Here is a 22944-nt window from a genome sequence, read left to right as displayed (position 1 = left end):
ATTCATGGTCACCTGGTTGAAATAGGGTGCTTTTCTTCAGGGACACATTCCTGCTGGGCTGTTTGCCTGTGGCTGAACAGAAATGTTCCCCGCTCTTAGCCACGGGGAGTGGGGAGGGTTGAGGGGGTAGTCACGCGGTGGGAGGAGGCAAAATGCGACCTTGTAACGAAAGCACATGTGCTATGTATGTAATGTTAACAGCAAGGTTTACCCTGAAAGAGTGTAGCCACTGTTTTATAAAATGTGTGTTTTTAAATACCGCTGTCCCTTTTTTTTTCTCCACCAGCTGGATGTGTTTCAATGATCACAGGATCTTCTCCTTCCCAGAGGCTAGTGAAGCTTAGAAAGAAAAAAAAACGCACTCGCGATGAAATGTTCTCCGAGCTAATGCTGTCCTCCCACACTGACAGAGCACAGACGAATGCGTGGAGGCAAATAATGTCAGAGTGCAGGAAAGCACAAAATGACCGGGAGGAGAGGTGGAGAGCTGAAGAGAGTAAGTGGCGGGCAGAAGACAGGGCTGAAGCTCAAATGTGGCGGCAGCGTGATGAGAGGAGGCAGGATTCAATGCTGAGGCTGCTGCAGGACCAAACCAGAATGCTCCAGTGTATGGTTGAGCTGCAGCAAAGGCAGCTGGAGCACAGACTGCCACTGCTGCCCCTCTGTAACCAACCGCCCTCCTCCCCAAGTTCCATAGCCTCCACACCCAGACGCCCAAGAACGCGGTGGAGGGGCCTCCGGCCAACCAGCGACTCCACAACAGAGGATTGCCCAAAAAAAAGAAGGCTGTCATTCAATAAATTTTAAAGTTGTAAACTTTTAAAGTGCTGTGCTTAATGTGCTGTGTGGCATTTTCCTTCCCTCCTCCACCACCCCTCCTGGGATACCTTGGTAGTCATCCCCCTATTTGTGTGATGAATGAATAACAAATGCATGACTGTGAAGCAGCAATGACTTTATTGCCTCTGCAAGCGGTGATTAAAGGGAGGAGGGGAGGGTGGTTAGCTTACAGGGAAGTAGAGTGAACCAAGGGGCGGGGGGTTTCATCAGGGAGAAACAAACAGAACTTTCACACTGTAGCCTGGCCAGTCATGAAACTGGTTTTCAAAGCTTCTCTGATGCGTGCTGCACCCTCCTGAGCTCTTCTAACCGCCCTGGTGTCTGGCTGCGCGTAACCAGCAGCCAGGCGATTTGCCTCAATCTCCCACCCCGCCATAAACGTCTCCCCCTTACTCTCACAGATATTGTGGAGCACACAGCAAGCAGTAATAACAGTGGGAATATTGGTTTCGCTGAGGTCTAAGCGAGTCAGTAAACTGCGCCAGCGCGCCTTTAAACGTCCAAATGCACATTCTACCACCATTCTGCACTTGCTCAGCCTGTAGTTGAACAGCTCCTGACCACTGTCCAGGCTGCCTGTGTACAGCTTCATGAGCCATGGCATTAAGGGGTAGGCTGGGTCCCCAAGGATACATATAGGCATTTCAACATCCCCAACAGTTATTTTCTGGTCTGGGAAGAAAGTCCCTTCCTGCAGCTTTTGAAACAGACCAGAGTTCCTGAAGATGCGAGCGTCATGCACCTTTCCCGGCCATCCCACGTTGATGTTGGTGAAACGTCCCTTGTGATCCACCAGAGCTTGCAGCACTATCGAAAAGTACCCCTTGCGGTTTATGTACTCGCCGGCTTGGTGCTCTGGTGCCAAGATAGGGATATGGGTTCCGTCTATAGCCCCACCACAGTTAGGGAATCCCATTGCAGCAAAGCCATCCACTATGACCTGCACATTTCCCAGGGTCACTACCCTTGATATCAGCAGATCTTTGATTGCATGAGCTACTTGCATCACAGCAGCCCCCACAGTAGATTTGCCCACTCCAAATTGATTCCCAACTGACCGGTAGCTGTCTGGCGTTGCAAGCTTCCACAGGGCTATCGCCACTCGCTTCTCAACTGTGAGGGCTGCTCTCATCCTGGTATTCATGCGCTTCAGGGCAGGGGAAAGCAAGTCACAAAGTTCCATGAAAGTGCCCTTACGCATGCGAAAGTTTCGCAGCCACTGGGAATCGTCCCAGACCTGCAACACTATGCGGTCCCACCAGTCTGTGCTTGTTTCCCGAGCCCAGAATCGGCGTTCCACAGCATGAACCTGCCCCATTAGCACCATGATGCATGCATTGGCAGGGCCCATGCTTTCAGAGAAATCTGTGTCCATGTCCTGATCACTCACGGGACCGCGCTGACGTCGCCTCCTCGCCCGGTATCGCGTTGCCATGTTCTGGTGCTGCATATATTGCTGGATAATGCGTGTGGTGTTTAATGTGCTCCTAATTGCCAAAATGAGCTCAGCGGCCTCCATGCTTGCCTTGGTATGGCGTCCGCACAGAAAGAAGGCGCGGAACGATTGTCTGCCGTTGCTCTGACGGAGGGAGGGGCGACTGACGACACGGCTTACAGGGTTGGCTTCAGGGAGCTAAAATCAACAAAGGGTGTGCCTGTACATCAAGGAGTATTTCAGGCAGGACTGCACGGAGGGTTCCAATAAGAAATGGTGCACCAAAGTTATCATTCTTATTGGAACAAGGAGGTTAGCCTGGCCTCTGATTGATACATGGCTAGATTAACCTCGCTGCGCCTTCTCTGTGACTGACTGCAGTGTGATCTAGACAGGGGAGGAGGAAAATGAGTCCAAAACAAATCTGGTCTATGTCTTGTTCTGACCCACTCCATCGATCCTTTACATCTTTGGCTGGCAGCAGACAAAAAAGGCGCGAAATGATTGTCTGCCCTTGCTTTCACGGGGGGAGGGAGGGTGGGAACGGGGTCCTGACGACATGTACCCAGAACCACCTGCGACAATGTTTTTTGCCGCATCAGGCATTGGGATATCAACCCAGAATTCCAATGGGCAGCGGAGACTGCGGGAACTGTGGGATAGCTACCCACAGTGCAACGCTCCAGAAGTCGACGCTTGCCTCGGTACTGTGGAAGCGCTCCGCCGAGTTAATGCACTTAATGCACTTTAGAGCATTTTCTGTGGGGACACACACACTCGAATATATAAAACCGATTTCAAAAAACCGACTTCTATAAATTCGACCTAATTTCGTAGTGTAGACATACCCAAAGTAAAAGTGCTGTAAAATTTTAGGGATGATGTGCTGTATTTTCCATACATAAAGAAGTGGCTGAATTCCTGCTTTATATGAAAAATTCAACTCAGGGCTTGTCTTCACAGGGAAGTTGACCAGCACAGCTAATGCAGAATAAGCTATACCAGTCAATTTCCCCTGTGTAGACAAGGCCTTAGCTTTAACTATGGAGCAGGCAGCAACTGGTGCCTCCAGAGTCAAGAACTATAGATAAACCCTTCCCACTACTTGCTGGTTGCACTGTGATGCCCCACAAAATCATTCTGAGATAACACAACTGCCACTGTGGATATGTCTACACTGCAATTGAACACCTATGCCTGGCCTGTGTCAGATGACTCGGGCTCACAGTGCGTGTGCTCTGGGGCTGTAAAACAGCAGTGTAGATGTTTGAGCTAAGGCTGGAGCCTGAGCTCTAGGACCCAGCGAGGGGAGACGTCCCAGTGCCTGGGCTCCAGCCTGAGCCCAACAGTCTACACTGCAATTTTATAGCCCAGCAGCTTGAGCTCCTCAAGCCCAAGTTAGCAGACCCGGTCCAGCCATGAGTGTTTAACTGCAGTGTAGACATACCCTGAGAGCCCTGCTTTGAATCCTGAAATTCAATCCAATTTACTCATTTTGTCAGCAGGGCATGATATTTTTGTTCTCCTAATACTGTCATTTTGCATTGATAATGGGTAAGGCTGCGATTTAGTCACGGAGGTCGCGGAATCTGTGACTTCTCCATGACTTCAGCCAGCGCCTGCTGGGAGCTGCAGGTTTCCCTGCTGCCTGCACACGTGGGGAGCTGCGGGGTACCCCCGCAGTTCCTGGCCTCCATAGGTGGCAGGGGGGAACCCCACAGCTCCAGGACACTTTGGGCAGCAAGGGGGAACTCTGCCGTTCCCAGCTATGGCAGGGGGAATCCCTGCTGCTCGTGGCCACCCCAGGTGCCAGGGGGGATCCCCACTGCTCCCATGCACCATGGGTGGAAGTGGGGATCCATGGAGCTCCCGGCCGGAGGGAGGCAGGGGGGATCCCAAGAGCTCCGGGATCCCAAGATCCCTGGAGCTCCCAATGCCCCCGTAGCCAGCTGCCCAGGCTACCCATTTTGTCATGGGTATTTTTAGTAAAAGTCACAGACAGGTCAGGGGCTTCTGTGAATTTTTCATTATTGCCCGTGACCTGTGTGTGACTTTTACTAAAAACATCCATGACAAAAAACTTAGCCTTAATAATGGGGTCTTTCTGGTAATGGAGCTCACCTGTCTCTTTCTACATTACTGCAAAGGAGAAAAATATCCATCTGAAATGCTGCACCAGTGAAGAATGAAAAGAGTAAGCCAACCTTCCTAAAATAGGACCAAGTCAAGCATTACCATTGCAAAAACCAAAACCAAAAGCTACTAGTAGAAAAATTGAAAAGAAAAACTGGTGTTGAAATACAGACTCCCTAAACCTGCTATAATTGTGAGATCATGGGGTGAAATGTAAGCAGTTTGGGGGGGGGGAGGGGAATCTAGATGTAGAATGTAGTATAAAAAATTATATATATGTGCACAGAAGAAAAGTATAATTGATTCCAGAATGATTTGTTAAGATAAAGAGAGGCAAATTTTAACATTTAATTTTTTAATTTAATTAAATTTAATTAATTTTTAAAAATACTTTTTTCACCTCTTTTAAGATTCATATGGAAAAATAGTAAGTTACCAGATATGCTGGTAAAGGATGGGAGAGAGAGATGTCCCAGACAGCTCAGAAATTAAGTCACAAGGAGAAGACAGAGCATGTCTAAAGACAAGAGATGTGGCTGGAACTGAACAATGGATTCAGGAGTATAACAATTTAAGATGAAGAAAATGCAGTACATGTCACAAAGTCACTGAGAAAAATTGAACTGATCTGTGCTGGACAATCTCATTACCTTTTGTTATGCTGTGAGGCTTGTGAGTGATAAACACCCTCCCCCCAACATTCTCACAAAGATAAATTGGGGGGGAGGGGAGTGGGATAGCTCAGTGGTTTGAGCATTGGCCTGCTAAACCGAGGGTTGTGAGTTCAATCCTTGAGGGGGCTGTTTAGTTGATCTGGGGCAGAAAATGGGGATTGGTCCTGCTTTGAGCAGGGGGTTGGACTAGATCTCCTGAGGTCCCTTCCAACCCTGATATTCTATGATAAATTCAGCAGGCCAGATCCTTCTGTCTTGACTTCAATGGAGTCATGCTGATTTTACATAAGTGGAGAATCTAGACCCATAATCTTCAGCAGTAGGATTTATTCCCTACATACAGTATTGTGTAAAGAAGTATGAAAAGATGTTTATATTATAAGCCCACAAACCCAGTCCACTGAATATGTAATGATGAGTTGTCTGTGATGAGACAACTGCTGATGAGTTGTCTGTGTGGACCTCTGCATCTAACCTCGATTAGTCCAGCCACTAAGGTAAGACAAAGAGCCATATATAGTATAGGATGCAATTATACCAAAGAACGATGAAAGGATTTAGTCCTTTTGGTGCAACACCTTAGGCAGAAATAGGTCTACACACTTTATCTGGTGTTCAGAATAATTCACCGTTAGTGACTGAACTGTTTTTGAAGATGCGAACGTGCAATTAAAAGTTTTCGGAAGTGTCTAATTTAGGGGTCGGCAACCTTTCAGAAGTGGTGTGCCGAGTCTTCAACTATTGTAGTATGTAAAGTAAACAAGGTTTTCAAAATGTTTAAGAAGCTTCATTTAAAATTAAATTAAAATCTGACCTTATGCCAGTGGCCCGCTCAGCCTGCTGCCAGCCTGGGGTTCCGTTCACCTAGGCCGGCAGCAGGCTGAGCGGGGCCTGCGGCCAGGACCCCGGCTGGCAAGGGGCCGGCAGCCAGAACCCCAGACAAGCAGCGGGCTGAGCGGGGCCAGCGGCCAGGACCCTAGACTGGCAGGACCCTAGACTGGCTCAGCCCACTGCTGGTCTGGGATTCCGTCCACCGACTCCTGCCAGCCAGGGTCCCGGCTGCCGGCCCTGCCCAGCCCGCTGCTGGTCTGGGATCCTGGCCCTGCCCACACAGAGTGTGCATCTACCTTCTCCCTGGTTCTAGCCCATTCTCTTCCTCTCTCTCTGCACTGAGCTGAGGATGTGAGTGCACTGAGCACAGGGCTGGGAGTGAAGGAGCAGACTGGGGGTTGGGGTGTAGGGTCTGGCCAGGAGCTAGAAAGCGGGAGGGGGCTCAGGGTTGGGGCAGGAGGTTTGGGTATGGAGTGCTTACCTGGGCAGCTGCCATTTGGTGCAAGAGGTGCATGTGGAAATGTGTGGGGGGTGCAGGAGCTCCCATTTGATGCTCAGGGTGGGGGTGGGAATGTGGGGGCTGCAAGAGTCAGGGCATAGGATGTGGGGGAGCTGGGTATGTGAGGAAGGTGCAGGAATCAGGGCAGAGGGCATGTGAGGAGGATGCAGGAGTCAGGGCATGGGGTGTGGGGGGCTAGGTATGTGTGGGGGGTGCTGGAGTCAGGGAAGAGGGCTGGGGGTGTGCAGGGGTCATGGCAGGGGGCTGGGGGCGTGCAGGGGTCATGGCAGGGGGCTGGGGGCATGTGAGGAGGATGCAGGAGTCAGGGCATGGGGTGGAGGGGGCTGGAGTCAGGGCTTGGGTTGTGGGGGGGTGCACGGTCAGGGCAGAGGGCTGGGTGGGTATGTGGGGGGTGTAGGGGTCAGGGAAGAGGGCTGGGGATGTGTGCCTGAGCGGCTCATGGCAGGGGGCTGGAGTGGATAAGCTCTGATTCCATCCCCCTTCCCCAAGGCCCCGTCCCCACCTCTTCTCTGCCTCCTCCCTGGAGCAGCATGTGTGTTGTGGCTCCACTTCTCCCCCTCCCTCGCAAGGGCAATCAGCTGATCGGTGGCAGGGAAGGAGAGGAGGAGGGGCAGGAACCCAGCATGCTGGGGGAAGAGGTGGGGGAGGGGGGAAGCTCGTCTGCCCGGCAGCAGCAGCCGGCAGGACCAAGCTTCTTCACCCTGCCCCCGTGGGGAGGGGCGGAAAAGAGTGGGCCAGGGCAGGCAGGATTTTTAATGGCACGCTGCTGCCTGCCGGGGTCCTGGCCTGGGTTTGGCAGCGGGCTGAGCGGGGCCGGTGGCTGGGACCCGGCAGGCAGCAGCATGCCGTTAAAAATCGGCTCGCTTGCTGTCTTTGGTTGCCGACCCCTGGTCTAATTCTTCCATGGTATCATGTTTTTTGTTTGCTTCTTTTTTTGGTTTGGACTTTCCCTGAATTTTCTGTACTTGACTCTTCACATCAAAGAGGTGCCAGAATTCAATCTCCTGCTCCACCTGGCTTATGCAACTGAATTTGCAACAGTTTACTATATACCTGACAATGTTTAAGTAAGGACACTTTTTCCAAATATCATTACTTAAACAGTCAAGAAACACTGTGAGTGAGACATTTTGCAATTTTGTGTTTAAATGACATACCGATACTTCCTCCTCTGCTGCAGCATCCATATGGCTCTGAAAACTGGATCTGTCATCATCCTCATCCATATAAACTGGAGGTTCATGGGATGTCATGAATGTTGAAGGTTTGAAGAGATGTTTATTTAGGGGGTGCTGTCTCCTGCTTGATGACTGAAGTAGAAAAATGACGAATAATGTTCAGATCAGATTCCTCAGAAACTATTTTTTTAGTAAGATATTCCTAACAATAAAACCTGTAGACAAAATGTTTACAATTTTTATATGTGATCTCTTATCTTTCCCACAAATTTTCAGACAGCATCCACTTCTGAGCCTAGTACAAGTGTTCTGGGGGCACTTGAGAGTTTAATACATTATGCCTTGGAGATTGCTTTCTATTATCTGTTCCATAAATAAATACTGTGACACAATCCTATTTTAGATAAACCCCTAGTAATGAACAGTCCCTGCCCTGAAGAGCTTACAATTTAAATAAATAAGATAGACAAGAGAAAAGAGAGGAAGCAGGATTATCCCCATTTTACAGATTGGGCTCTGTAGCACAAAGAGATGAAATGACAAGGTCACACAGAAACACTGTGGCAGAGTCAAAAATTGAAAAGAGGCAGTTTGGCCTATTGGCAAGCACACAGGCCTTGGAGTCAAGAGACCTGTGTTCTATTCCTGGCTCTGCCACACCTGTCGGTTTTCCCCCAGCCCTTAGTTTAAAAAATCCACTACAATCTTTTTAATTTTATATGCCAGCAGCCTGGTTCTATTTTGGTATTGGTGGAGCCCATCCTTACTGTATAGTTTCCTCTTTCCTAAAAGGTTCCCTAGTTGCTAATAAACCTAAAACCCTCTTCCCCACACCATCGCTCATCCACACATTGAGACCCTGCAGGTCTGCCTGTCTTTCTGGCCCTACGTATGGAACAGGAAGTATTTCAGAGAATCTTACTGTGAAGGTCCTGGACTTTAAGCTCTTATCTAGCTGCATAAATTTGGCCTCCAGGACTTGTCTCCTACCCTTCACTATATCATTCGTACCTACATGTACCATGACCACCAGCTCCTACCCAGCACTGATCATAAGTCCGTCTAATATCTGATGAATAAGTCTGTCTAGATCAAAAAAATGTTCAGTGGCCTCAGAGTGCAGCCACCATCTCTTGCCAGTGAGCCACTCTGACAATTTTTCCTAAAATACTTAATTAACTTTAGGAAAAACAAATAAATATGCACATATACATGTCCACATCATTGTAATTTATGTAGGATTTTTTTCCAGACTCAATAATAAAAATAAATGTACAATTGTCTCTATTCTTTACTGGGCCTAAACAGAATAGAAACACAAATAAGGTACATTCTTCTCTTTTTTCCTAATGTCTTTTGCTTTTTTGGTTGTTGTTTTTTTTTTTTTTAAAAGATGTGCTAGTTACTAAGTCTGCTGTGAAAAGTGGTATTAACAAACATACAAATATCACTTTTCACAGCAGACTTACTCAGTCCCAGCAAGCTTTGAGATAAATTAAGCCCTGAATGGGGAGGTGGATATGGAGGTAGTGGGGGGCAGGGGCACCGGAGGCGGGAGTGACCTTGGGGCCAAAGCTTGCCACCATACGGCCAGGGAACAGAGCCTGAAGTTCCATGACTGGAGCCTTCCACCCTCCACCCAAGGGCTGAAGCCTGACCCCACTAGCGCTGGGAAGATCGGGAACTCACTGGCTGCCTGCTCCTCCAGCTCTTGTGTCTCCAGAGGTGAGCAGGGACCAACCACTAATGGCTCCCCCTGCGCAATCACCACCCAGGAGGCTGTGATTTTTAAGTTTTCAAAGTGGCAGCAATGTTAGCTTCTTCTGAAAGGTTGTTTGCACAAATAATTCTGATGGCGAGCATTCTTAATTAAGGATCTGATGCTGTTAAGACATATATGTGCTTATCTTTACACACTGAAGCCATGTGCATAAATCTTTACAGGATTCGGGCCTATAATTGCAAATACATTTTAGCAGAGTTATCAGGTGTGAATAGATTTTGTGGACATTACTGCACCCACCTTTGAGAATTTTGAAGACCCTGAAGTCTGGCTTAAATCTCATTAAGATGGCTTAATTGATATTCATGTTTTATCAGTTTATATTTTCTTTTCTGTTAATGTCAATGAAAGGGTGCCAACGACGTGCTCTGTGCTACAGCTTACACACCAAAAAATGATAAATACATATAATGAAAACAAAATGGTAAGCAGAAGAACAGGGAGATGGGTGTTCTATAACCTGTGTAAACTTGAGTAAGTCACTTCATATCCTATGACCATCACAACAGCATCTGAGCGCCCATAAAATTGCATCAATCCATATCAGAGAGACAAGGTGGGTGAAATACTATCTTTTATTGGGCCAACTTCTGTTGGTAAGAGAGACAAGCTTTCAAGCTTACACAGATCTCATCTTCAGGTCTGGGAAATGGGACATCTCTCACCAACAGAAGTTGGTCCAATAAAAGAGATGATCTCACTCACCTTATCTCTCTAATATCATAGAATCATAGAATATCAGGGTTGGAAGGGACCCCAGAAGGTCATCTAGTCCAACCCCCTGCTCGAAGCAGGACCAATTCCCAGTTAAATCATCCCAGCCAGGGCTTTGTCAAGCCTGACCTTAAAAACCTCTAAGGAAGGAGATTCTACCACCTCCCTAGGTAACGCATTCCAGTGTTTCACCACCCTCTTAGTGAAAAAGTTTTTCCTAATATCCAATCTAAACCTCCCCCACTGCAACTTGAGACCATTACTCCTCGTTCTGTCATCTGCTACCATTGAGAACAGTCTAGAGCCATCCTCTTTGGAACCCCCTTTCAGGTAGTTGAAAGCAGCTATGAAATCCCTCCTCATTCTTCTCTTCTGCAGGCTAAACAATCCCAGCTCCCTCAGCCTCTCCTCATAACTCATGTGTTCCAGTCCCCTAATCATTTTTGTTGCCCTTCGCTGGACTCTCTCCAATTTATCCACATCCTTCTTGAAGTGTGGGGCCCAAAACTGGACACAGTACTCCAGATGAGGCCTCACCAATGTCGAATAGAGGGGAACGATCACGTCCCTCGATCTGCTCGCTATGCCCCTACTTATACATCCCAAAATGCCATTGGCCTTCTTGGCAACAAGGGCACACTGCTGACTCATATCCAGCTTCTCGTCCACTGTCACCCCTAGGTCCTTTTCCGCAGAACTGCTGCCTAGCCATTCGGTCCCTAGTCTGTAGCTGTGCATTGGGTTCTTCCGTCCTAAGTGCAGGACCCTGCACTTATCCTTATTGAACCTCATCAGATTTCTTTTGGCCCAATCCTCCAATTTGTCTAGGTCCTTCTGTATCCTATCCCTCCCCTCCAGCGTATCTACCACTCCTCCCAGTTTAGTATCATCCGCAAATTTGCTGAGAGTGCAATCCACACCATCCTCCAGATCATTTATGAAGATATTGAACAAAACCGGCCCCAGGACCGACCCTTGGGGCACTCCACTTGATACCGGCTGCCAACTAGACATGGAGCCATTGATCACTACCCGTTGAGCCCGACAATCTAGCCAGCTTTCTACCCACCTTATAGTGCATATCCTGGGACTAACGTGGCTACAACAACACTGCATACATCAATCCATATGACATTTTAAATATACATTTGAGTTTCTCTTCTCTTCCCAGTATTAGGAAGAATTCTCAGAAACTTCACTGAACTTCTCCTTCTATTCTTATTCTTTTCTCTACCATTCCAAGAGCAACACTGTATTCAAGGGGGACGGGATTGGGAGGGCTGAGGGTGGAGATTTGTTCACAAAGAACTTACTAAGTAAAATCAAATATGATGTACAATAATAGTGGATGATCTTACATCTTAGAGGAGTTCAGGCCTGAGAAAAGCATTCAGTTACAGTGTTAACTCTATGGCCGTGGTAGTTTAAATATACTCATTTTTGTGAAAACTCATCTTCTGTGTTTTTTAATTTTTATGGATTTAAAGTTTTGTTCTTCTCTGAAAGGTGACTGTGAAAATGCGATTGCTGGGATTCTATATTTTTTGTCTTCAATGACTACTAGATCAAATATGCTCAGTTTACGCGTGCATGTGCTGGGGGCAGGGGGACGGAGGGAAGAGAGTAAACAAACCTGCCAGCCCTGCAAACTCAAGTGTGTGCTTCTTATTGGCACTTCATCACCAATAAAGACACTGCAACAGCAACTAACTTACTTAAAACAACTGTTGATGTGCAAGCCAGAATAGAATCCAGCTTGCTCTCTGGTGCTAACAGCAGTAAAAAATACCTCTGTCAGTGAAATAATAGATACATATCACTTGGGATGAGCAGTCTATTTAATATTTTCAAAACTAATTTGCATGTAAATGCACATGCAAATATGAAGTTTCTGCTATAATGTAGTCTTACCTTTTTGGAGTATAAATATAAGTTTGGAGTTCTGCCTGGTACCGGAATGCCAGCTTTAGTCAGTTTTATGAAATACTTTTGCACCCTGCTGGCAACCTAGAAGAAACAAGATAAGTTAATTAAGTGTTAGATGAATAAATAAATATGCTATGACCTTTAAATAAGGAATTCAAATACCCACTAAAAATCTAATGTTTGACTGAAGTGCTTAAAGAAAAACACAAACTTCAGAGAAAGATGACATTCCAAACTTTATGTAATATTTATAAAAGGCAAATGTCTAGGTTATTCTTCTGCAAAGAGTTAAAAAAAAATTGGGGGTTGAGCATAGCAGTTAAGTTTCTGATTCTGAAATTGCATCAAAGATATTGTGTGTGATCAGGTCCACGATCTGAGAACATAGACATATTTGCCCACTCTACAGTGTTGAAGAAAAACCTGTCCCTCATACAGTCTCTTTCTGCTGGATAGACAACAGTAGATATTATGCATTCACAGTACCTTACAATAAGAGTTAAAAGTAAATGACTCTGTCAGCAACTGGTCACAGGGCCATAGCCGGATTAAGGCCGGGGCTTTAGGGGATGCAACCAGGGGCTCTGGCTCATGGGAGGCCCCGAAAAATAAATCACAGGCAGCAGTCTCTGGGCCGCTAAAAGGGGCATCTGGCCTGGCCCCATGCTGCTCCCAGCAGTGGCTGGCCCCTGGGGAGGGGTGTGTGTGTGTGTGTCCGTGTCCATGTGTGTCCGTGTCTGTGTTCACGCACTGCCCCCGCGCCTCCAGCCTGGACACTGCAGTTCCCCTGGCCAATGGGAGCTGTGGGGGTGGTGCTTGCGCGTGCAGGGAGCGCACAGAGACACAGTGTCCCCCTCCTGCAAAGGACATGCAGAGACATGCCAGCAGCTGGCCGCTTCCAGGAGGGGCATTGGGCTATGCAAGGCAGGCAGCCTGCCTGAGCCCTGCTATGCCACCGGCTGGGAGCTGCCTATGGTAAGTGCCTCCCAGCTGGAGCCTGCACCTCGCACCCCCTCCTACACCCCAATCCCCTGCCCCAGCCCCCTCCTGCACCAAACTTCCTCCCATGAAAACGACTTGTATACAGGGGCCCCACAAAATCTAATAGTCCCGGGCCCACAGGAGCATTAATCCAGCCTTGCACTGCATGAAGTCTAATGGACAACAATTAGACCTGACAGCTTAATCATGGTTTGTGGGCATTTATTAAAAATTAATACAATTTCACATTTAAGAGTCCTAACAAAGAGCCCTATGGTCAGATCCCTTAGTAGAGATGTTAGTAGTGCTTCAGCCCTTGCCTTGGATGACTGATTACATTTTTCATCAAAATATTAACAGGTTGGATCTGAGGATTTGACAACTTTCCTGATTTTTTTTAATCTAGTATGAGTATTTTAAAATCTCCAAATGGAATGTGGGCAGCTTCATTTTGTATGTATTTCAACATCCTCAGGATGCAGTAATTGATGTCAGTAGTCCCCAGGGCATAGCCACTAAAGAAAGCAAAGAATTTTTTGGTGAGGTTCCTTCCCCCAGAAGCAATCAATTCTTTTCCAACCAAAATACTTTTTATAGTTTTAAAAAATTCTTGTCTCTTTATGAATCGACCTGACTTTTGCAAGGCAAATCCTACATAACTATTCCATTACTGAAGAAGCTATGCAAAAGACCACCTGACACCTACCCCCTCTAGTATTTCCTGGAATGTCTACAAAGCAACAAGAGAAATGGTTACTTATGCAAGAGAATTCCCCATTACCTGTTTTGCAGTTCGATTTCCCAGTTCATCAGCTATCTTCTGCCACCGTCGGGATTCTACTTCCTCTGGTGGGTACTTCAGGAGTAACTGTTCAAGTTTTTTCTAAACCAAGCACAAGACAAGATCATAAACATTAATACACCTTATCTAGAAGGGGCATGGCTTGTCACTAAAAAAAAAAAAAAAAACCAAACTGGTGCAAAAAATGAATACATACATACATGTTATCTCTGACTCCGAAGCGTTATGCGCTTTAACAATTTGAGTTTATTTCGGTGAACATCACTGTTCAGTTACAAAATGGTCTACGAGCTAGCTAGGGTTTCCCATTACCTGTTCTTCTACAGTCCACAGCTGGTTAAAAGTTTCGGGTTTGGTCTCATCGCAAAGTCGCCCTCTTATCATCTGCTTAAATACAGTATATAACATGGAATAGGACTTTAGAAAAAAGGTTAGGATAACTTGACTTTAACCCTTTTTCCACCCAAGTAAAAGAAAAACATACATGAAAACATTATTTTGGTAGAGGACAGAAAAAAGTTATCTGACTTGGTCACATGAAAAGATGATATCACCAAGTGTTCTGATGACTGAATTTTTGAACATTTGGAAACCGAGGCATTAAATTTATTATAACAATTTTAACACTACCCGCATAATGTAGTATTAATAAGTATTTTAAAGTTACTATTTTGTAAAATTTTGCCTACTTTCTTTTTTATAACATTTACCTGTGGGCGGCTGTTTGTAGAACCTTCTGGGCCATCACTTAAAGGCAACACAGAGTATGAAATGGACTCTCCATCCTTCTTGGGATCCAAAGGGCTTTTTGGTCTTGCAGGCAAACCTACTACAAGCAACATAAAGAAAGAATTATTAAACCAACATAGCAGGTTATTTTTTCCTGTAATATACACTTAGTTTTCCACTTACCTTTATCAAAAATCAGCTTTGCTCTCCTACTGTTACGTTTCCGGTTTTTGAATTCTCTCTCAAAGTTTCCAAGGCTGGTGGTATATTGGTCCCAGGCAATCTCAGGCAGCTGTACAACTCTTTGAGGACATGGAAGCCCTATATCAACCTGAAAGAATCAAAATGAGAAGCAATACTTAATGCAGTCACTTAGCATCCAAATGAAAGGATATGGAACCACAGAAATCCTGGATCTGTTTTTAGCTAACAGCAGGAGTCAAAGTTTGTATATTTAAGTGCCATGCAGCACACATTCTTTATATAGGAAAAGCATTTTCAAAGAGCGATACACAGCAGGGCATATAAAATATGCAGCGGCACGGTCAATGATGGTTTATTGGACATGGAGTTTGAAAATTACTTTGAATAGTTGCAGCCAAGTATTTCTGATTTTCATATCCTGTTACTGTCTATCTTCATTGATTTGTTAAATATTAAAAAAATACTGTATACCCAGACCTGTACTCCAGCAAGCAAACACAGCAGACTAACGAGAACTAAAAGTAACCCAGTTATCAGAACTGATTAATCCCATCCACATGTAAACTTAAATGTCTACTATAATAAAAATGACTGCACATTATACTGCGTTTTTACTGTTAAGCTGATTTTGTTGCCTTCTGCCCACAATACAATTGCTGGCAATGTTCAACACACACACATACCATTTCGCATAATTTCTTTGGCCAAAATGGTAAAATACATGAAATGCTCTGCAACAGGCATTAATGTTTTCCAAGGACTGGCTGATACGGTTGCCAGAGCACAGTGCTTGGATGCCAGATGAATCACAACTATAACTTGTTGAATTGATTTCTAAGCACTCAAAAAAATCAATGGAAAGACAAGCATTGACTTCAGTGGCCTCTGGATCAGGCCCCAAGTTTATATTAGCCTATGGAAAGGGAATCTCCCAGAACCAGCATCTCACCTTCACTAAAGCACAATGTGCTGCTATCAGAACATAAGGTCAGTCACTGCTTTCATTTAAAAAAGAAACTATTAAGACTTTAAAAAATCTCTTTTCCCTGTTACTGTTGTTATAACTTCCCTTTAAACTTTTGAAAATGAAATCTGTTTCTTTACTGAAATTTGTTCTCCTCCTCCACACATGTACACTAGCTTGATATAATCACTGGCACTGTCTTGGTTTGAGGTATGCTTTTATAGCTCATTTTGCTTTCAGTTTACTAACTACATTTCCTGCTTACAATCTCCATTTAAAAGTACCCTAACCTGAAATAGAACTCAAAGCATTTAAGTCTCTTTGGTGACAAAGGCCAATGATTTCTTGATATCATTCCCTACCACAAAATGCTTTCTTCTGATCATAGAAGTCTTGAAAAGCCAATATGCATTGAAAGCTTGAAGACAAGATGAGTTTTATACTCCTATAAAAATGTGTCCTTAAGAAATTTTTCAAAATTACTTGTATTTTATAGGTTTAACCAATATTTAACCAATCATCAAACCTGAACATAGGGCAGTTTTCTCTCACTACAGAATTTAAACCTTTTAATATTTACACAAGTATATATAAAATACACTAGTTTTTAATAGGTGAGGAGTTAATTGTTATAAAAAAAGTTCTCGTAAAACTTAAGAAATGCCTACTGTATACCTTCTTTTGGAGTCTTTCCACAAATCCAATGGGATTTTTCAGTGCTTCTCTCTGGTGTCTGCCTAAACTTTCAAGGTCTTGAACTGCTTGAGTACGTTGAGCCTCGAGTACAGCAATCGTCTGTAACAGTCTCTGATAACTACAGAGACAAAGGGAAACATCTCACTAAAGTTTTCTAGCAAAAACAACAACAAAAAATCTAAATGCCAGCCATGATTACCTACTAAGAAGAAGTCAGGTAGTGTTGTACACTTATCTGTAACAGTTTAGCAAAGCATTTTACTGAAACAAAAATGGTCTTGACTGATATTTAAGTAGTTAAATACAAAGCACACCAATAAAACAGAAAATTCAGGCATTCCTTTAATATGAAATCCTTATTCTAGCAGTTTGCTCATAAAAATGGCAACAAATCATGGTGACATAAGGCAAGCTCCTGAGCTTCCCAATAGCTACATGTGACAACCAGAATTGCTCACAAGGGTAAAAACAGAAAGACAAAAGACATGACTTTTTATTTCCTACCTCAAAATAAACTTCCCCACACCTCACCCCACCCCATGACAAATGATTCCATTATTAAGTGTTAACTTGTTACTCTACCACAGGTGGAGAAGAATGATTGAGATACTCATCTACAGAAACCGAGAATTTCATAGCAGCTTCAGATGAAAATACTACAGTGCAATTATTCACAAAGATCAACCAAGAGAGAACTAAACAGACTCAAAATGAACATATACAAGAAAACACCTAGTATAAGAATAAACAAGTCCAAACCAAAAATTAGTCCCCTCCACAACATCTGCCAAGCTGTACTCAACATCATCCTGCTTTTCCAGAATGTAAAATTACTTAGGAGAGTATCTATTAACATATTTCCCCACAAGCTGCTTTCCATAAGTCAACCCGGTGATGAAATTATATGTTATTGTAATATGAACCTTTAAAAAAAATTCAGAGAACTACTTTTTAGTAGCTTTTTATTAATGTTATAGTTGTCATTGTTTGGAATATCCTAATAGGAGCTGGCTAATAAAATTTCTCTCTATTGCCTGTGTCCTTTACACATTCATCAGGTTAGTTCCAGTATTTCTAGAAAAGATAAAATTAACATGCATCTCATTTACTGTTTCTGAAACAGAATACATATATTGTAAACAATGCTTTAAGAACATGTTAAATAAATGACAAAACAAGTCCAAGTGGGGGGGGGGGGGCGGAGAGACTCACAACATTGTTTTCTGTTGTTCCTGTAAAGACCTAGCCTATTTTATTTCATTTAGGTTTCCGAGTTGTGTAATGGTGGATGTACCTACATATATATGACTCCAGTCCTGCAAACAAGGAAGTTTGAGAACTTTTGCATATAAATATTTCTGATATGTATACATGTAGGTCATGTCTACACTACAGCTAATACCGCTGCACAGCTATGGCACAGTGCAACCCTGAGCAACGGAGCTATGCAGATCTAATTTTTGAGTGTAGAGCATGCTGTAATATTATAATTTTATATAGTTTAAGCCAGGGGTTCCTAAACTTTTTGCAGGTACAATCCCATTTTAATGAAGAAAAGGTCCTGCCGGGACCCCAGACAGCATGGAGGACGCTACTTTATAAAGCAAAGTGTCGTCCCCCATGCATTACGACCTCGCATGCACCACATATGTGAGGTCATGCTGTGCAGTGCAAAATGGGATCTGCGTGCACTAGGGATTGCCGCGCCCTCATCTGCTGATGGCACAACGCCGTTTGGGAACTCCTGGTTTAGGCCCAACAATGTAACCTGACTTGCATTAAACCCAGAGAAAACCTTAAAAACAAAAATTATCTTCTATTTCAACAAATTCCTGTTTTCTATTGATCTTTCACTTAAAGCAAGTTTAACACAATGAAGCGTCAAGTACAAGTGTGAATGATCAGATCCAACTCCAACTAAAGTGAATGTGAGGGTATTTCCTCACTAGCAACGTTAAAGCACTGCTGCTGTGTAGTCGCAGGGAGTAACTACCAGCGCAGGGAGAGCGCGGCTACAAGCAACGGTGCACTGTCTACCCTGCCACTTTACAGTGCTGAAACTTGCAGCACTCAGGGCTGTGTTTTTTCACACCTCTAAGTGAGAAAGTAGCAGCGCTGTAAAGTGGCAGTGTAGATAAGGCCTTGGTCTCTCCGCTGACTAGAATGGGAATTGGATCAGACCTTAAAGGCACAGATCAAAGCAGGGCCTCCATGTGCCAGGTACAAAACAGGCACCTCATGCCACCAGATCCTTGTGCTTTGCTCATTTGAAAGTTGTGAATTTTCCAATGTTAAATGGTCCTCATACCAGAAGATAATTGTTCCCCCCCCTCCCTTTTTTTTTTTTAAGAGAACAAAAAATGCAGTAACTGAAAACAAGGAAAGAAGACAAGAAACCTAGGTTCAGGTCTGCAGCCTCTGCAAGAAAAACACAGGGCTTACTGAAAATAAGGTACAAGATTTCTTCTATTGCGGGGGAGGGGGGAAGGAGGCAAAGAGTTGACGTTTGTCTGTATACACCTGAAAACCAAAAAAACCCAAAATACTAATTAAACAAGCAATTAATAGGGTGCAACTGTTGGAACAGCACTTCCAGTTTCCTCTAAACCAACAAGAAAATGTTAAAAACTTACATTTTTGTTATTTTGCTGTTTTATTGGGGGTGGGGGGAGGAAGATAAGATGACTCATAAAAGTTCCTACCTTTTCTGAACACAGTGACTACATTTCATGGGATATTTACATGCAGTATCTTATCATCAAAGATATACAATTTAACATATTAAGTCTTGAGAATTTGTCCAAGAGACTGAGGTGATTCAAGCGGTTAAGGGCCTAATCCAGTGACCATGGAAGTCAATGGTAAAACTCCCACTGATTCCATGGGCATTGGATCAGGTCCTAATACTCTAGCCTTTCACCTAGCTTCCTAAATTCACATCACAATCACCACACAACTCTGCACAACGAGCAGTGTCTGTCTGAGACAAGCCTTGGATCTGAGTGAAAGATGTGTCACTGGTCAGGATTAAGGTACATTAGCAGAACTGTGTAAATAATCAGGGGGTAGCCATGTTAGTCTGTATCCACAAAAACAAGCAGTCCGGTGGACTCCTTGTTGTTTTTGTGTAAAAAATAGCACAGGGCCTGACACCATTATTTGTGGCTCGAACCAGTACTAGTAATCCTTCACTTTCATAACTACACACAACAAAAGTTTGCAGAACCAAGGTTAAAAATATAGTTAATTATATAAATATAGTCAATACATAAATTTAGTAAATAAATTATATAAATATAGTCAATTACATAAGATTTTAAATAAACTTCTGCCTTCTTATTTCTTAATAAAAACATGGGGTATCTTAAACTGTTTTCCCCAGACTGTGTTTAAACAACAGTTTTTCAAAAAGAATCCAAGATAAAACAATCACCGAGTTCAATCGCACTGTTTAATGTTTTAGGAAAAACAGTTATTTAAATGATTTTAAGTAGTGCATCATTTTTCACAAGGACTAATGTTTTTCTAATATCAGTCTATGAGACAGGGCATGCACATATAAAATAGAAGGGTCATCAGCTTATTATGGCCTTAATATACACAGTTGTGGGTGGGACTAGAGGAAATTACGTTCCTGAAGAAACAAGAAAATTCAGATCTGTGTAACTATTTCTCCCTATCTTGTGGTCTGATCAGCTGAGTAAGACACTTTAGGAATTGCAAGTTCACTGGTTCATAAATTATCTCCCTTTGCTCTTGATAAAAATCAGAAACGTAAGAAGTATTCAGAAGTATTACATGCAATGTGTATCTGCAGTTACTGTAGCTATATCCTCAGGCCAAACCCAACTTGCTGAGCAAACTATTCAGATAAATAGGATTTCCCAGTAATGTTTTTAGCTTCTGCTAAAGGTATTTATTTCTATTTGGAGATTACAACATTCATCAAGGGATATTGTCATATAATTTAGCTTCCAAATTTAAATTTTGTGTAATTAAATGAAAAGATTCACAAAATAAGTATCTCATTACATTTTTGAAAATACAGAAACCAGCTTTTCACCCTGATTTTTCTTACGGCCGCAGGACTGTAGAATCACATTAATACATGAAGATCAGAGCTGTCATTTTAAAAGTAAGTAAGTTTATAAGTCTCATGGTTGCAAAGTGCAGCTTGAAAATGTGAACACTAAAAGTTGAAAAAGTAGGAGACAAAAACACTTTTTTTTTTTAAAATCATGTTTTTTGGGAGCCTGGCTCATGCTTTTTTTTTTTTTAAGATTTTTGTGGCTGGAAATACAAGTGTTAGTACTACAGGTCTCTTTTTAACAAATATAAAATAAATGTTTAACTTGACAATACACCTACTGATAGCAGGAGTACTGAAATTGAAGGTCCTACACACCTGTTTAAAGCAATTTAGACAGAATATAAATTGATATTTAAAACTCCATGAAACTCACAATGGAAGATCAGTACTTTTTCAGCACAACTACTCTAATAACATAGTAAAATATTTCTCAAAATATTAACATCGTTGCCAAGTGAACCTAATCTAAATCAATTGTATTATTTTCCTATAATTAAAAAATGATTAAGTAAGCACTTTACTCTTGGCCCAGTACAGATTAAATGACGAAATCTAGAATGAGTATTATTAGGTTACTTACAGATCTTAAAATTAAATATAAAATAACACTGTCAAGTCCTTTCGGCCTGAAATTAATTAAATTGTACTTTAAAAATAACATTCTAGTAAAAAATGTCATCCTTGTTCTGATAGTGTTTTATTGCATATAATTAATGCCCTCTCCATCCCCTATGCTAAATAAATAAAATGAAAATTAAGAAGTGGAAATTGTCTTTTTTCCTAGAAATGAACTAAACTGGGATTAGATCCCCCCCTCCCCCAAGCTTTTTGGGGAAATGCAGAATGTGTGATTTTTGCTTACTTGTTCAGTCCAGTATATACCATATTGAGACACATTTACGTACCATTATGTGGAACTCTTCAGAGAGTGCAAGTGCAAAGCATGAAACAGTTCTCAAGGGCTGACTGTCCTGCTGGGCTTTCATTGCTCTTTCCTTGTCTCCCCTTATCTTGTTTCTATTACTTCTGTCTATCTCCAAATTCCAAGCCACCCTCCCCACCCCTGCCACCTCTTTCCCTTCTAAAGCTCCTTGTGGATGCTATACAGTACTGTATATGGCTGATATGGCATCATTGACATTCTCTTATCAAGGGCAGTGACTCTGGGAAATGTGCAGGCCTTTTTAGATTTTAGGTGCATCATATTCCTGTCCTTTGCCACTGGTGAAGAAGTCTTGCAGCCATACATTCCAGTCCGGTCAGCGCTGTAACACCCCATAGCACTTCTGTGGTTGACATATGTAACAGCTCTAGGGCTCTTGCTCTTTTGCCTTGGCTGAGGTACTTTGCCCTACCAGGACCTCCAAGCATTCGATTACAGAAGCACTTGCAGCCGCTGGCATTGCTACACAGCAGCAGCTCCTGGGTGCCTTCGCAGCAGACGGTGCAGTAGGACTGCTAGCCGTACTCATCCATGGTGTATGGCTCCACCACTTCCGCTGCAACTCTGCTCTCCTGCTACTCTGCAGCAGACGGTGCAGTAGGACTGGTAGCCGTCCTCATCTTGTAGCTTGGCTAGGGGTTCTGGGAACGTCTTCCCTGCTCGGCTCCTACCAACCTCCAGGACATGGTGTACGGCTCCACTGCTTCTGCTGCAATTCTGCTCTCCTGCGAGCTGGAGGCTTCTGCCTCAGGCTGCTCTCCCACCCGGCAGTACCATGTGGTTGCATCTACCCCAGCCTACCCCTTGCTCCCATGGCTCATGAAGCCTGGACAGGAGTAAGGAGCAGTTCAACTATAGGCTGAGCAAGTGCAGAATGGTGGTAGAATGTGCCTTTGGATGCTTAAAAGCTCGCTGGCGCTGTTGGTCAGACCTCAGCGCAACCAACGTTCTCATTGTTACTGCTGCTTGCTGTGTGCTCCATAATATCTGTGAGAGTAAGGGGGAGATGTTTCTGGCGGGGTGAGAGGTTGAGGCAAATCTCCTGGCGTCCGATTTTAAGCAGCCAGACACCAGGGCAATTAGAAGAGCACAGCAAAGTGCGCTGTGCATCAGAGAGGCTTTGAAAACCAGTTTAATGACTGGTCAGGCTACGGTGTGACAGCTATGTGTGTTTTTCCTTGATGCAAACCCGCCCCCTTTGTTGATTTTAATTCCCTGTAAGCCAACCACCCTCCCCCCTTCAAAATAAAGTAACTATTGTTTTGAAACCATGCATTCTTTCTTTATTAATTAAAAAAAAAAAAAAAAAAAAAAAGAGATAACTGACAAGGTAGCCCGGGTGGGGTGGGGGAGGAACCACACTAAAAATGAAACTGTTTGAATGACAGCCTTCTGTTGCTTGGGCCATCCTCTGGAGTGGAATGGTTGGGTGCCCAAAGTCTCCCCACCCTGCGTTCTTGGGTGTCTGGGTGAGGAGGCTATGGAACAAGGGGAGGAGGTT

At 43.8% G+C, this 22944-nt stretch overlaps 1 protein-coding gene across 7 annotated transcripts in view; it reads right to left on the bottom strand.

Annotated features, from left to right (window-relative positions):
* Positions 1-22944, bottom strand: part of ZZZ3 (zinc finger ZZ-type containing 3) — a 110021-nt gene that overhangs the window by 15230 nt on the left and 71847 nt on the right. For 3 of the 7 annotated variants that reach the window (XM_084636839.1, XM_084636840.1, XM_084636841.1), the window contains 7 exons: positions 16390-16528; positions 14730-14877; positions 14528-14646; positions 14130-14204; positions 13797-13898; positions 12020-12115; positions 7591-7743 (listed from right to left, as the gene is read on the bottom strand). In XM_084636839.1, the coding sequence (XP_084492965.1) occupies positions 7591-7743; positions 12020-12115; positions 13797-13898; positions 14130-14204; positions 14528-14646; positions 14730-14877; positions 16390-16528 (832 nt within the window). The remainder of the gene's footprint in view (positions 1-7590; positions 7744-12019; positions 12116-13796; positions 13899-14129; positions 14205-14527; positions 14647-14729; positions 14878-16389; positions 16529-22944) is intronic. The other 4 variants (XM_084636843.1, XM_084636844.1, XM_084636842.1 and 1 more) reach the window with 4 other exon arrangements.

Source organism: Lepidochelys olivacea (assembly GCF_965140295.1).
Source record: "Lepidochelys olivacea isolate rLepOli2 genome assembly, chromosome: 8".
NCBI lineage: Eukaryota > Metazoa > Chordata > Testudines > Cheloniidae > Lepidochelys > Lepidochelys olivacea.
Note: the sequence above shows the minus strand (reverse complement) of the source record. Positions and strands in the feature narration are given on the sequence as shown.